The sequence below is a fragment of the Alosa pseudoharengus genome, unplaced genomic scaffold (assembly GCF_046254945.1).
Source record: "Alosa pseudoharengus isolate Yale_2024_CS ecotype anadromous, Long Island Sound unplaced genomic scaffold, YU_APseudo_1.1 YU_APseudo_1.1_scf_166, whole genome shotgun sequence".
In the NCBI taxonomy this organism is placed as follows: Eukaryota; Metazoa; Chordata; class Actinopteri; order Clupeiformes; family Clupeidae; genus Alosa; species Alosa pseudoharengus.
The window spans coordinates 27,501-42,500 of NW_027468636.1; the positions used below are offsets into that span (position 1 = coordinate 27,501).

The window sequence follows — 15,000 nt, forward strand, 5'->3', positions numbered from 1 at the left end:
CCAACAAGCTGCTACTCTACCGGCAGAGACCAGGTGCATGTTGTCCAGTGCAGGATCACTTTTGAAAGAGTGTGAAGAACAACAGCAACGCTTACCATCTTATCTTTCAAAGCCCTTTATATCTAATTGGTTAGATATGAAATGGTACTTTTAGAGAGGGGTATGCAACTTATCTTTAGTAAGTCTTCAATCAGCGGTGCCGAAACCTGGTACCGGGCAACGGGGCTAAATGATTAAAGACCGTAGAACCATAGATACGGTCTGACATAATCAATTCTGTTTTTGGTAGTGGATAACTCCTCTCCCTTGGAAGCTGTGTAGGGGCGGAGCAGCTCTCACACACACGCTGCAACAGCGCCTTGCTCAACAACACACACACACTGCAACAGCGCCTTGCTCAACAACACACACACACTGCAACAGCGCCTTGCTCAACAACACAGAGCTTCTGCTCCTAGTAACGATGGCAGAAAAAACTAAACACTGTGTGTGTGATAACACTTTACTAGAGTTGATGCCAACAATGCTACTTATAAGTGCAACAAGTAGATTGCGTGTGTCCCCACCAATATTCAGTTTGAAATGAGATAAAAAAGCGCTCACATGCTCTACACAAAGAGTTAAATCATTTCTCACTTCAGTGCGGATCATCTCGTACAGATCTTGTAATGTGCAGTAGCCTATATAAGGGTAAATCGCGCTGATTTGAAGTTACCTAATAACTACCAGTGAGCCGCAGCATGCAGCGCTTCAGCTTTACTTCACTACAAGCATGAAGTGCGTCCAAATTCACCCATTCTTCTCTTGTCGAACTCGAGAAGTAGGCTACTCATCACACATGTGTCACATGAAAGAGCCTTTTCTCAGCTTTTAAACGGTGCTAGCTAGCCACTGTTTGCTAATAAACGGTTTGTGAGAAAAATAACTTCAAGAGATTTAATAATTATTCTCTGCGCCCATCTCCACATCCATTCGTCTCGGTGGAATATCGTAGGCCTACACACTCTTCACGCAGCACATGACACACCATATATCAGAATAAACAGCAGACCTTACCGAACACAAAGGTGTAATGCATTCCCGTGTATAGTTAGCTGTTCCAGAGTAATCCGGTTTTGAAATAAATTATAGCAAAATTCAACATGCTCTTTCGGCTGCATTTCTTAAAACTGAGCTGTGCTTACATCGCCTAGATATCTGTAAATATTAGAATCAGAGAATATACAGGCAGCTCACGGTTAAGTTAAGAGTTTGTCAATGTAGCCTTAATGATTTCTTTTCACAAAATGCTAAGCATGCATGTATTTAAGTTTCTTAAAACTGAGCTGTGCTTAAATGGGCATGATTTCATAACAGACCAAATAGAAAATAAATGTTAAATATAGCCTACATATCTGTAGCCTACATATTAAAATCAGATTATGTAGGCTACACAGTGTAGTTAGATCAAGTTGGACAGTAGCACATTTTAATCATTTTATATATCTATAGTGGCTGGTGAAAGAGTGTTTTTTTTTTCCGGGGGGGGGGGGGGTTAGTGGGTAGTGTCCCCACCAAAGTTCCCCTTTTTAGCTTTAGTTAATGGCCCCCTGTGTAAGAAATTCTCCCATCTAGTGGTGGAGCCGTCACACATCAAAACTGACACTAGTTCTGGACTCCTAGGCACGTTAAGGCATAAACTTCTCTCTGAATAAGCAATAACATATATAAACTTTTGTGTACTATTTTATCGCCATTGCTTGTGTGTGATGCCAATGAAACACTCTTTCGGACAGGGAATTAACAGTTTCATTTTGCATGTTAACCAAGCTAGCTAGCGAGCTAACAATCAGTAAACGGTAAACGGAAAGTGAAAGGGAGCAGTTAGTTATGTTCGCTAACTAGGTAGCAGCTAAGCTTGTATATTATTGCAAACTAACCTGAAATAACACACGTTCAGCAACTTTGTGGTAGTCTACTAGTCCTAGCAAAACTATGTTAAGTTAGGTTGTCAACTGTCTCTGGGTCTAGAAACTTGAGATCAAGTGAGCCAGTGACAGATCACGAAAAAAGTTATTTTTCTCTTCTCTCAATTTCAATGTGGGATTGTTAAGACATATGAAAAAGTGGTGGTAATTAAATATGAATGGGGACACATTTATGAATAGGAAATGTTGATTTTGTTAACAAACAACTGAAAACGTTACACAGGGGACCTTTGAACACAGTGGGATTGTTTGGGTGTACACACCGCTCCTTCGAAGACGTTGTCGTAGATGTTCTCGGTGCCACACTGGGGGCAGGTGAAGGAGAACCTCTCGCAGTCACGGTAACGCTCCTCGTCCGTCAGCTGCGCTGGCGCCCCCAACAGGCCGTCTGTCTCCTCCTCCCGCTGCTGCCGCTGCTGTGCCCGGAACTGACTGGGGTCCAGCCCTGCATCGGGCAAAGCACAGGACAGCTATGTCAACAAGTGGGCATCGGGCAAAGCACAGGACAGCTATGTCAACAAGTGGGAATGTTCAGAATTTACTGTTTAACCAAAGAGTTTTAGACGAGTTTTAAAAGAGTTTTGAGAAGCATTTTAACCGCTTAATACCATCAGTTAAACGGGTAATAAAAGAAAAAAAATGCAACAGGCAAAGGAGAGGACAGCTAAGTCAGCAACGTCTCACTCACTCACTGAACTCAACTGAGGTTAACAGCGTTTAAGGGTCCCTTAAGGGTCCCTGAGGCGCCGCACTGGAGTTACCAAAATGAATGTGAACACACAGATCCATCTACGATGCCAAAGATGCCTCTGCTCACATTACAATTAAGGCTTGCCTGGCGAACACACACACTGACTTGTTAGTGCACTGAAGACAGCAGGAGAAAGAGGATCTTAGGGATCTCAGCTACAGCACTAACAGTAGCAAAATGGTGCCTGGAGATATGTGGATGAAGCAACGTATTTACACTTGTATTTAACTCCACGGGGAAAAGAACACAATACAAAACCTGGATGAATAAATGAATATAACAACAACACCACAATGCTAAAAACGACTTAAACTGCAACCAGTGTGCTGACATACTCTAGATGCAAAGGCCTGGACAACACATGACAACTGTCAAGAGGGTGTTGGATGAGGAATGAGCCAGTGAAGATGACGAGGGACAGAGATAGGGCCATTAATAACAAACTGGATATAGAACAAGTCCTGGGAGAGAGGAAGGCAATGAAAACACACACAGCTAGCAGAGATCATCAAATCATTAAGAAGCAGCAGCTGAATACCCAACCCTTCTTCCCAGGTGACACGGAATACTATTAGTGCAGGCATAACCTCCTCAACGCACACCCTTCCCTGCACAATTGCCCCCCAGAGTCATTTGGCTAAGTGAATAAGTGAGTAAATAAAATAGTGTTGACTGCAGGGCGACTGGGATTAGAGAGCAGACACATACACCCACCACCTGCTGCCACCTACAGGCAGAAATGTGCATCCGTTTACACGGAGAGGAAAACAAGCCGCTCAGAGACCAGAGACTCGCACCGAGGAGCCGCCTCATCGTGTTACAGGCTGCACACTCGCACCGAGGAGCCGCCTCATCGTGTTACAGGCTGCACACTCGCACCGAGGAGCCGCCTCATCGTGTTACAGGCTGCACACTCGCACCGAGGAGCCGCCTCATCGTGTTACAGGCTGCACACTCGCACCGAGGAGCCGCCTCATCGTGTTACAGGCTGCACACTCGCACCGAGGAGCCGCCTCATCGTGTTACAGGCTGCACACTCGCCTTGCATGGACCGACTGCCATTTTCATATAAAAATGAAAAATAAAAAAAATTGGGGGAGGGTCTGCAGTGCCCGTACTACACTCGGGTCCAAAGGCCAGACGGGAACCCAGGTCACTTCCTGTCAGTTTCTTCACTGTCCAAATAAAGGAAAAGCCCAACAGAGAGAGAAATAGAGAAAAAATACGAAACGAAACAGACAGCGAGAGAAAGACCAGAGAGAAAACAAATGAAGAGAGAGAAACAGAAAGAACAGAGAGAAACAAAATGAAGAGAGAGAAACAGAAAGAACAGAGAGAAAAAAAATGAATAGAGAGAAACAGAGAAAGAAGAGATGAAGTGATAAAATGTAGTAGAGAGAGAGCCAGACGAAGCGTGCATACAGTACCTAGCCAGGTAGCGATGAGCACACCGTCGATGCCCTCGATGGGGTCGCAGATGCGGCCCACCACAGGATGCACCTGCTGGGCCAGGTAGTACTGCGTGTCCAGGGTGAGGCTGTCCTGCTTCTGAAGCTGCTCCAGGGCGTAGGCTCGCTGGCTCGCCCCCAGGTTAGAACCGTCCTGATGGGAGGAGCCGAAGAGGTCAAAAGGTCACAGATCCGCAGGAGGAAGATCAGGTCAGACTTCAACATCACATCACATCACATCAGTCAGACGGTTTGGAAGAGATAAGAGGTTAAATAAAGCCAATATCAGCTCAGAGGTTTTTCAAAGGACTTTTTTCACATGTAAAAATCCAACAGTGTGAGCGTTCTGAGCATGAAGGCACTGTGAATGCACATTTTATCGTGTTTCGATGCCCAAAATGCACATTTTGCCGTGTTTCGATGCCCAAAATGCACATTTTGCCGTGTTTCGATGCCCTACTTTGTTCAGATCAGGCTACAAGGTGACGAGCAAGGCTTCAATAAAAAAAACAAAAAAACAGCAACATGGTTATGTGACTGACGCTTGAGTAAGTTCTTTATGCTCTTGGTGCCACCCATCTGAATTGGCCAGTTGTTAGGATTTTTGACGTGTTGGTGAAAAGACTGCTTAAGTAAGAGAAATGACAGGTCTTTTATGCCACTCCATGCAAGAATACGCATGCGCACCCAAACCTTTTTTCCTCCAACGCTTGTGGACCTACTTATAACAGGCTATGCGCACATCGGTAGCACAACAGTGAGCAACCGCAAGGCTACAATCAGCAGGGAACGCATCAGGTCCGAGTTGCGCAACCGCAAGGCAAGGCAACGCATCAGGTTCTAATTGAGCAACCGCAAGGCAACGCATCAGGTTCTAATTAAGCAACCGCAAGGCAACGCATCAGGTCCTAATTGAGCAACCGCAAGGCAACACACGCGCCTTGTGACAAGAAGGCAGTGGCTGTACGAGTACCTGACAGATGACGTAGGAGACCGTGTCCCCAGCTTTGACCTTCCTGCCCCCCTGAGAGTTGATCCACAGAGCCACGTGCACATGGGGAAGACTCTTCTTATCGGGGTAGTCCTGAGGGTCTTTAGTCAGAGCCTGGGCAACACACACACACAGCAATGTATTTTCTTTGCAATAAAAGTTGTCCGTTCCTGTCTACGGTGCTGCAGTACAATTTTGGCGTCTCTGTGTGTGTGTGTGTGTGTGTGTGTGTGTCCAAGCCTCCATGTTTCTCACACACACACACACACACACACACACACGGATGCTTACCTTGTGAATCTCGAACATGTTGAGAGGCACATCGCCACTGGCCACCTTCTCGCCCACCTCGATCAGGTGCTTCTGGATGTTCTCCACGATGGTGTCTCGGCTCTGGTCAGACAGAATCTGACCAATCACGTAGCTGCCGTGGAGAGCACAACTTCAGCAGGGCAACAAGACAGCATCTGGCTTTGATCTGGCTATGTAATTATCCACTGTACATCTATATCCCATACTGCGCACAGCACATGCCAACTGTTTTGACACAAAATGCTACATCAATATATTTCACGTTCATTTCAGAGTCTACCAATCATACAACCGTTTAATTCATAACTAAATGTACCGCAGAGCGGTACAAAATATGACCGCCGCCCAGTCCAGCACATTTTTTCCACAAAAATAAATCACGCTGAAAGGCCTATATGATTCTAACTGTCTCACTAAATTGCATTATCCACACTCAATTCTCACTGATATCTGCTAGACAACAAGTACCAAAACATGATTAGTTCATAGATTTCACATGTAAAATTAATTTTATACAACCCCACCTCCATCTTGCCTGTTCATAATTCTAAGAAATTCTTGAATTGTGTGCATGTGTGCATGTACATGTTTATGTTATGTGTGTGGGTGTGTGTGTGTGTGTGTGCCTGCGTATGTGCCTGTGCATGCAAGCGTACATATGTCTACTGTGTGAGTATGTGTCATACGTATGATTACTGTGAATGTATGTGTGTGGGTATATCTGTTTGTGCACATGTGTGCACATGAAATGGGTTAACATGACCCCTGGAGGCAAACATATGGAAAAAAAATGGTCATCCTAGTCCCTACAGTTCTCAAGATATTCACAGAGAACTGTGTCTGCCCTACCCTCCTTTCGGGGGGTCCAGTCCAGCGGGGGGGCTACAGATCAAAACGAAAAACGACGGTTCCATGCTATCCATGTGGGGTTACATGCCCACCAAGTTTTGTGTACCCCGGTGTTTCAGTGTCCCGGGAATCATTGACAGAAATTTGGACATGCGAAAAAAAAAAAAAAAATTCTGACTAAACCTATATGACCGCCGCTTCGCTGCGGTCATAATTATATCATGGCATGACTGATATTGTAGGCATCACGTCTACATCATACAACCGTTTAATTCGTAAGTATATCATGACATGACTGATATTGTAGGCTAACGTTGCTATCAACACCTGCTACCTGAACACTGTGTTGTTCATTACCCCCCTTTTGATTCCAAGTATGGACATAAACAAACAAACAAAGAGATACATTTAGAGCAAAGCACAACAGAGCTGTAGCATACATGGGGATGGTCTGTGTCCTCCTGCCCCTGTGTCTGTGTTTGCAGACAGTTTGTCGTCTCGACAGAGCCAGCCTTGCTTGACCAGTAGGCTCGCCGTCTAACCAATTAAAGCAATTAGAGCCACTTAACTCAACAAGTTTAATCTACGTGACCAATTACCGTTCTCCAGGCGGCGTACAGGCAGTGCTAGGCTCTCTTGGAACATAGAAAAAGACTCAATATTGAGTATTTATATAGGGCTACTTACACGAATTTCACCAAGTCGACATTGTCACCCCTTTTTTTTTTTTTTTTTTTTTTAACAGGACTGCACAAAAAGGCTCACCCACTGGGCTAGAGTCCACACAGAGCTGTAAAGCGCCGTAAAAATCCCCGCTCTCCGACACGACTCCGGGAGACGCCACGTGAGCCGTCTTGCCCTGAAGCCCAAATTGCTCAACTGTCATTTCTATTCAGGATTGTTATTTTACTCACACTTTTGGTGTCAGCCTTGGCTGTGTATTTGTGCGTCGAAGGGAACATTTGACCGACTGACCAACCACACACACGCGCACACACACACACACGGGCAGTGTTGGAGAATTCTATATAGGCATGGCTTGTGCATTGGGGTTGTCACAGCCACAGGACCTGAAACAGTTTAATCTTTGTAGTTCAGTCCGGGTAAAGTGTTCACTGATTGCTCCACTGTAAAAAGCAAAGTTGAGGGTGGACAAATAACCAGCTTACCCCTCAATGGCAAACAGACAGAATGTCTGGGCTGTCAATCTTCAATAGGCAACAGATAGTAGGGGGGGGACGCGAGGGGTATAAATAGCTACGGTGTCAAGATATTACATTACTAGTAAAAAGCACAGAGGGGAAATCTTGCCAGTCAAAAAGAAAAAGCATATTAAACCAGATCTGAGCAAAAGAAATGTGGAAATGTGTCCATCTAAACCAGCTGTTGGGAAAAAAACATCAAGGGTTTATTTAGCTTGCTGATCTCTTGAAGGGTGGGGGGGTTAAATGGGTTTAAATGAAGACTGCCATGTCAGTAGGATGACTGTAGGCTTGTTGGTAATCTGCCTCCTCCTGGTTCCAGAGACCATCAGCCTCACAATAACCCAGCACTCATAATAACCCAACACTTGTACGTGCCAATGATATGCTATAAAGCACTTATGGACGCACCAGCACCGATTCGTAAAGCCAGGCATCCGCAGTATTGGGTGCTCATACCAGCACTGATACAAATGCTAGTAATTGTAACAACCAGTGCCACACGTGGTGTGGCAAGGGAAATAGTAACCCAAACCGAGTAACTTCCCTAGAAACGATTTAAGAGAGGAGCCGCGTCGGCTGCACAGCTTAGCCATGTAGTTACCACCGATATCCTAACACTGGAACGTTAACTGCATGTTTCCTTTGATCTGAGAAATCATGAGCCGGCTGATAGAAACGTGTTAAGTCCAGGGGACGGAGGCCACTGGTGACTGACAGGTAAACAAGTGGTGCAAAAGATAAATTAAAAATAGGCGCATTGGCGGCTGATTCTGATAGAGTCGGGTGGCTATTAAGTAAGGGATAATGGACGACACGTTGGTCTGTTCACAGAAGTTAATGCACGGTCGAGGTTTAAACGATGCGTCTCTTTATGTGGACTCGACTCATCTCTATGCGTCTCTTGCGTCTCTTTATGTGGACTCGACTCATCTCTATGCGTCTCTTTATGTGGACTCGACTCATCTCTATGTCTCTTTATGTGGACTCGACTCCTCTTTATGTGGATTATGTGGACTCGACTCCTCTTTATGTGGACTCGACTCCTCTACACCAGACGTGACGGTGGCACGTACATTCGAAAAAAATTAGAACAGGCATCTAAAACTATTTTTATGTTCTGCGGACGGAGCGCTTCGATAGCGCACCCGGTGTAGCGTGGCTGTATGAACGCTGGGCTGACGGCTGGAGAGAGCTCTTTGACTACGTGTTACACTGACTTGCACTCCTTGAGAGAGGTCTTTGACTACGTGACACTGACTTGCCGCACTCCTTGGCGAGGCCGCACCAGTCCCTGCGCACGATGTCCAGGCCCTTGAGCTCCTGCTTGGTGGTGAAGCGGCCGTCGCCGTGGTTCTCCACCATCAGCGCCGCGTACTTCTTCTTCTTCAGCAGCAGCAGCGACTTGAACACGCCGTCGATATCAATCTCCAGCAGCTTGTACAGCTTGTTCACCTCACTCTTCACCTGGAAAAATGTCCCACATGCACACATAGTTATTACTGCCGAGGTTAACATTTCTACAAGAAAACACACAAATAAAGAGTAAATGTCAATTGAGGTGCTATTTCACTTAACACATCATTATTATTGCTGCTGTTATTATTATTGTTGTTGTTATTATAGTGTCATAGTTGCTGCTGTTGTTACTGTTACAAATTGCTTACAGCAGGGGAAAGCTTTTTCGCATGAATGAAAATTAGTGCAGTCTAGTGCCTGGCGATAACACAGTCAATCTGAACAATATGGCAAACCAAGATGCACAAAATATGTTTATTGTTATGCAGTTATGTTTATTTATGTGTGCAAGCACACTGAGGCCACGTCAACACGAAAACGACCATTTTCACACCACCACTGGTAAAAAAAAGAAGACTTGCGTCCACACGAAGAGGTGAAACTGACAGAAAGCGCTGTAGCAATATGCCAGGCCAGTCAATAGCGCCGTGACCGTACAGAAGCTTCACATTAATTCACATTAATTTCGGGGGCAGCCGTGGCCTACTGGTTAGCACTCTGGACTTGAAACCGGAGGGTTGCCGGTTCGAGCCCCGACCAGTGGGCCGCGGCTGAAGTGCCCTTGAGCAAGGCACCTAACCCCTCACTGCTCCCCGAGCGCCGCCGTTGTAGCAGGCAGCTCACTGCGCCGGGATTAGTGTGTGCTTCACCTCACTGTGTGTTCACTGTGTGCTTGTTTGTGTTTCACTAATTCACCGATTGGAGACCAAATTTCCCCTCACGGGATCAAAAAAGTATATATACTTATATACGAAGAAGAGACAATAACATTCCAAAAGCAGTTGCGTGAGATAAGCAGACTATGGAAAATTCTGTAAAAAAAACTGTATAACTAAAAGTTCATTTTCAGGGTATGTGACTGCTATATAAGTGGAAATGCTTTTACGTTTTGCATTAAGTCTGGTATAGAGAAGACTTCCGGTAGTGGCTATGATGCTAGTGGCTATGACACACGTGTGAAGTTACTCTCTGTTTCAATCTTTTTGCAAAAGTACCCCCGTTGCCTAAATTCATTTAATTTTATATAGAAGACGTATGCAATGGAAGGGGGGAAATTACTGAGAAGCCAGAATTCAAGAACGGGAACTAAGGAGCGAGTAATGTCGAAATCATTGTCTCCACAAAACGAAGAGAAAGTCCCCGACAAAGAAGCTGCCTCTGAATCCGCGAGTCAACTGCTTCGACAAATGACTTCCATTACAGAAGATCTCAAGGACGTTAAAAAAGACATACAGTCAGCGATTTCGGAGCTGAAGGGAGAATTGAAAGTAGATCTTCGGGAAGAGCTAGCAACTTTTAAACAGGATCTTAATCTGAAGCTAACAGAGCTAGGCACGTCCCTTCAGAACCAAGGCCAAGCTATCTCTGAAATTCAAGAACGTGTCTCTGAACTGGAGGAGAATAGCGTCATCACCAAAGAGTCCCTAGTGTTCCTTTTAAACGAGAGACGACGACTGAAGGAGAAGGTGACGGATCTAGAGAGCAGGTCCAGGCGATGTAATATTCGGATCTACGGTGTGCCCGAAGACACCGAAGGTGACTCTATGACCAAGTTCCTAGACCAGCTTCTGACTGACGAGCTCTTACTACCATCATACTATCATATCTCCTATATCTTTATAGGAGATCACTTAATCTCATCATACTATCACATCTCCTATATCTTTATAGGAGATCACTTAATCTCATCATACTATCACATCTACTATATCTTTATAGGAGATCACTTAATCTCATCATACTATAACATCTCCTATATCTTTATAGGAGATCACATCTCCTATATCTTTATAGGAGATCACTTAATCTCATCATACTATCACATCTCCTATATCTTTATAGGAGATCACTTAATCTCTTCATACTATCACATCTCCTATATCTTTATAGGAGATCACTTAATCTCTTCATACTATCACATCTCCTATATCTTTATAGGAGATCACTTAATCTCATCATACTATCATATCTCCTATATCTTTATAGGAGATCACTTAATCACATCATACTATCACATCTCCTATATCTTTATAGGAGATCACTTAATCTCATCATACTATCACATCTCATCACAAATGAATATACTACCTAGACTTCTGTATGTATTCCAATCTACACCTATTGAGAAGCCCGAACATTACTTTATGGAATGGGATAAACTTCTAGCTAGATTCATCTGGGCAGGGAAAAAACCTAGAGTAAGGTACAAAACACTCAAGCTGGCTAAAGATAGGGGAGGGCTTGCTCTCCCATGTCTACTAGATTATTACAAGGCTGCTCAACTTAGATTTTTAGTCGGATGGTGTACGCCCAGTTATAGATCAAGGTGGAAAGAAATAGAATGCTCAATGCCGTGGCCCACTGGTTAGCACTCTGGACTTGTAACCGGAGGGTTGCCGGTTCGAGCCCCGACCAGTGGGCCGCGGCTGAAGTGCCCTTGAGCAAGGCACCTAACCCCTCACTGCTCCCCGAGCGCCGCCGTTGAAGCAGGCAGCTCACTGCGCCGGGATTAGTGTGTGCTTCACCTCACTGTGTTCACTGTGTGCTAAGTGTGTTTCACTAATTCACCGATTGGGTTAAATGCAGAGACCAAATTTCCCTCATGGGATCAAAAAAGTATATATACTTATACTTATATATATACTTATACAATGGGAGGGAGATATCCAATGAGTATGTTAATTGGTGACTGTTCACTAATTGACCAAATTTCTGATCCCAGTAATCCCTGGATATCTTGCTCCCTGGGGTTATGGGATAAAATAGCTAAACGACACCACCTGAGAGACAGGATGGGTATCTTCAAACGGTTTGCCTACGACGCTGATTTTATACCCAGTGTCCACGGCAAACAATTTCTTGTGTGGAACAACAAAAAGACCAATTTGGTTTAGAGAATCAGGACCATTTTAGATATCTGCAAATCAGAGACTTTATTAATAAATCTTTTATAAGGAAAGAGAAAGAACCTTGTAGAAACATTATTATCAGGGCTGTACGTTAACTTTTTTTGCAAGTAGCACTGGTGCTACAGAGGTTAAAAGTTTTGTAGCACCAGCCACAAATTCTGTAGCATCGATATAAAACCTCTAAAATCTCTAAAAACAATCAGTTCATCACAGTTCATCAATTGTGGTTGGGATCTAGGCCTACTGCAACTGGATTGATAAAAGGTCATGTAGTTGTAAACATCTCACCTGGCTACATTGTGTTTGAGATGAACAAAAGCTATCAGCATGTTATTTGGTTGTTGTGTTTTTGTAAAAACAAAAAAACAATCCATGACAGTTCCATGCAGTTAGACTTTTCAATGGGTATCAGGAAGACAGGTCATGCCATTGATTTTTTGTTCATTTATTTTTGAATAAGTAGAAGATATGCTGAAGATTTTATTCCACTAAGATTTAATTCACGTTTAGTTCATATTTCTAAGTTTTTAAATTAGTGTAACCCTACATTTAACCTTATTGTCATTGCACGAGTGAAATACCGTAATTACATCTAACCAGTGGTGCAAATGAGTAGGCTAACTGACATGTCAAATGCATCCCTAGACTGTTCCATACACATAGGCTACAATAGGTAGCCTACTAAAGATAGCTGAAGGTCTGTGGCTAACGCAGTCGTAATTAAAGTGTCGTGAAGGTTTTTTCGGAACCGATCTTGTATAGGTTAAGCACTACTAAGCGAGACTGTTGCGCATGAAGTGGGCTCATATTTGACAGATAGAAGCGAACGTCCCGGTGGACTTTTTTCTTCTAAGTTTTAGATCTGAATGGTGCTGTTTGGATAACTTGTTCGTTTTAAACTGAACTAAAAATGCAAAGCAACAAGGCGATTGCTACAAACTTCTACCTCTGCTTGACTAATCTAATCACCTCAGCCCGGCCCGGTCGGAAGATACTTTCGCTTTAGGCTAAGCATAGCTATCACTTGTTTGATTCGCGAGGATAATTTGCAAGGTGTTTTTTGGTTTGGAGTTGGATTGTTTGGATACTATGCCTACAAACAAGTAGACATAGTTTTTAATCCTGTAGACTGCAACTAAGTTGAAATCAAAGTAGCCTCTTACAGAAGTAATCTATACATACGCACTTCAAACAAACAAACAAACAAGCGTTTCACCGGGAGCCTACACCGGGCGCGTAACGAAGAGCTCCGTTTGCGACGCGCAAAAACAGAAGGGTCTATTTTTTTTTTTTTTACGTAGCCTACGCGCCGCTATCACATCTGGTGTAGCCAGTTGCACTGATCACAGTAGAAGGTAATTGCTGTAGCCTCCCTGTCAGTCTCACACGCATGCATTGTATTGCCATAAGCAAAACTGTATACTGTAGCACCAGTGCTACGTTGGTAAATCATCCATCGCACAAACTATTTTTTTTGTAGCATGTGCGACATATATGTCGCACTGTACAGCCCTGATTATCGACATCTTTCTGAAAGCCTGTGAAGATGTAGCTTACAGGAAAATAATTTCCAGACTATATGGCAAGAGACAATACAATGTCAATCAAATCCAGGTGGGAAAAGGAGAGTAGCTTGTCATTATCACAGAAGGAGTGGGAAGGGATCTGTGCACATCAATGGAGGATGACAAGTTCACCCTCATGGAGATTCTTTAGTTGGAAAAACATTATTAGATTCTCTTATACTCCAGCCCAAAAGGCAAAATATTATACTCTAACTAACTGCTGGAGATGTTGTGGATGCAATATGGCAGATCACTTTCACATCTTTTGGAATTGTGCCTTTGTTGGTTTTTGTTAAGTGCCCATAACCATTTAGAACTAGCTTTCAGCATAAGAATTAACTATGATTTCAAAACATTGTATCTCTGTGACTTTGAGGAACTTCAATGTGGAAAACTAGTCAAATATCTGTTGAGAGTCCTATTAGTGGCGGCCAAAAAGGCCTTGACAAGAAAATGGCTTCAGATTGCCCCTCCTACTGTGGATGATGACTGGATTGATGTTGATGATGATAGCTGGGAATTGACCTCACAACTTTTCAGGCTGATTTTTTTTTTTTTTAATAGTCTCTTTAAAATGGCTCATTTAAACAACCTGGGTGCTCGACTCTGCACCCTCTTGCCACACCTGCCCCGCTCCAAGCCAGCTGGGTGAAAAGTCGGAGATATGCCAAAAGCAGACAGATATTTCTTGCTTTTATAGATAGATGTTTTCACGTCTCCATGTTCTCATGAACTAAATTAATATTTCACTGTTTTACAACACTGTGTACCTGTTCTAAATAATATCAGCTATTACAAGGAACAGCCACATTCAATACCAACCACTGGAATACACCTAGCGCCTAACCGCTACACAAGAGGGGCAGAAATGAAGCTATTAAGGGGGGCTTTAAATCACAATGGCTTATTATGGTGTGTATTTATTTCTCCGAGACAAAGAAGCGACATATTAATCGGTCTGAATAAGCGCTGTGAAATCCATTTGCAATGCTTCACTAGCCGTATAATTAGCATGGCTTGACCAACACCAATCAACATGGAGTTAGAAGAATCAAATGTATCGCTTCCGGGAGGTTTTATTGAATTCCGCTAATAAAATGAGGGTTCTAGGGTTCAGTCGAATTCCGCTAATAAAATGAAGGTTCTAGGGCTCAGTAGAATTCCGCTAACAAAATGAGGGTTCTAGGGTTGGCATGTTGACACCACGCAGACCTGTTTCAGGTGGCTTTCACTGCCACTGCATGGCACTGGAGCAGTGTGCTGGTTGGCTGTTTACTGTTTGGTCGCTACCTTGTTGCCAAGTTTGTAGACTTCGTCCAGGTTGGTGCTGTTGGTGTTAATCATGATGGAATCCGTGTCTCCATAAATGACCTCCAGGTTCATCTAAAGACAGAGAGAGAGGGAGAGAGGGAGGTGGAGAGAGACAGAGGGAGGTAGAGAGAGACAGAGGGAGGTAGAGAGAGAGAGAGGGAGGTGGAGAGGGAGGGA

General features: G+C 43.9%; 1 protein-coding gene across 1 annotated transcript in view; it reads right to left on the reverse strand.

The window, feature by feature from the left end:
• Nucleotides 1–15,000, reverse strand: part of LOC143126998 (DNA polymerase alpha catalytic subunit-like) — a 41,798-nt gene that overhangs the window by 25,688 nt on the left and 1,110 nt on the right. The window contains exons 2-7 of the mRNA XM_076288303.1: nt 14,803–14,895; nt 8,782–8,987; nt 5,449–5,581; nt 5,140–5,271; nt 4,146–4,320; nt 2,231–2,412 (exon numbers count right to left, since the gene is read on the reverse strand). Of these exons, the coding sequence (XP_076144418.1) occupies nt 2,231–2,412; nt 4,146–4,320; nt 5,140–5,271; nt 5,449–5,581; nt 8,782–8,987; nt 14,803–14,895 (921 nt within the window). The remainder of the gene's footprint in view (nt 1–2,230; nt 2,413–4,145; nt 4,321–5,139; nt 5,272–5,448; nt 5,582–8,781; nt 8,988–14,802; nt 14,896–15,000) is intronic.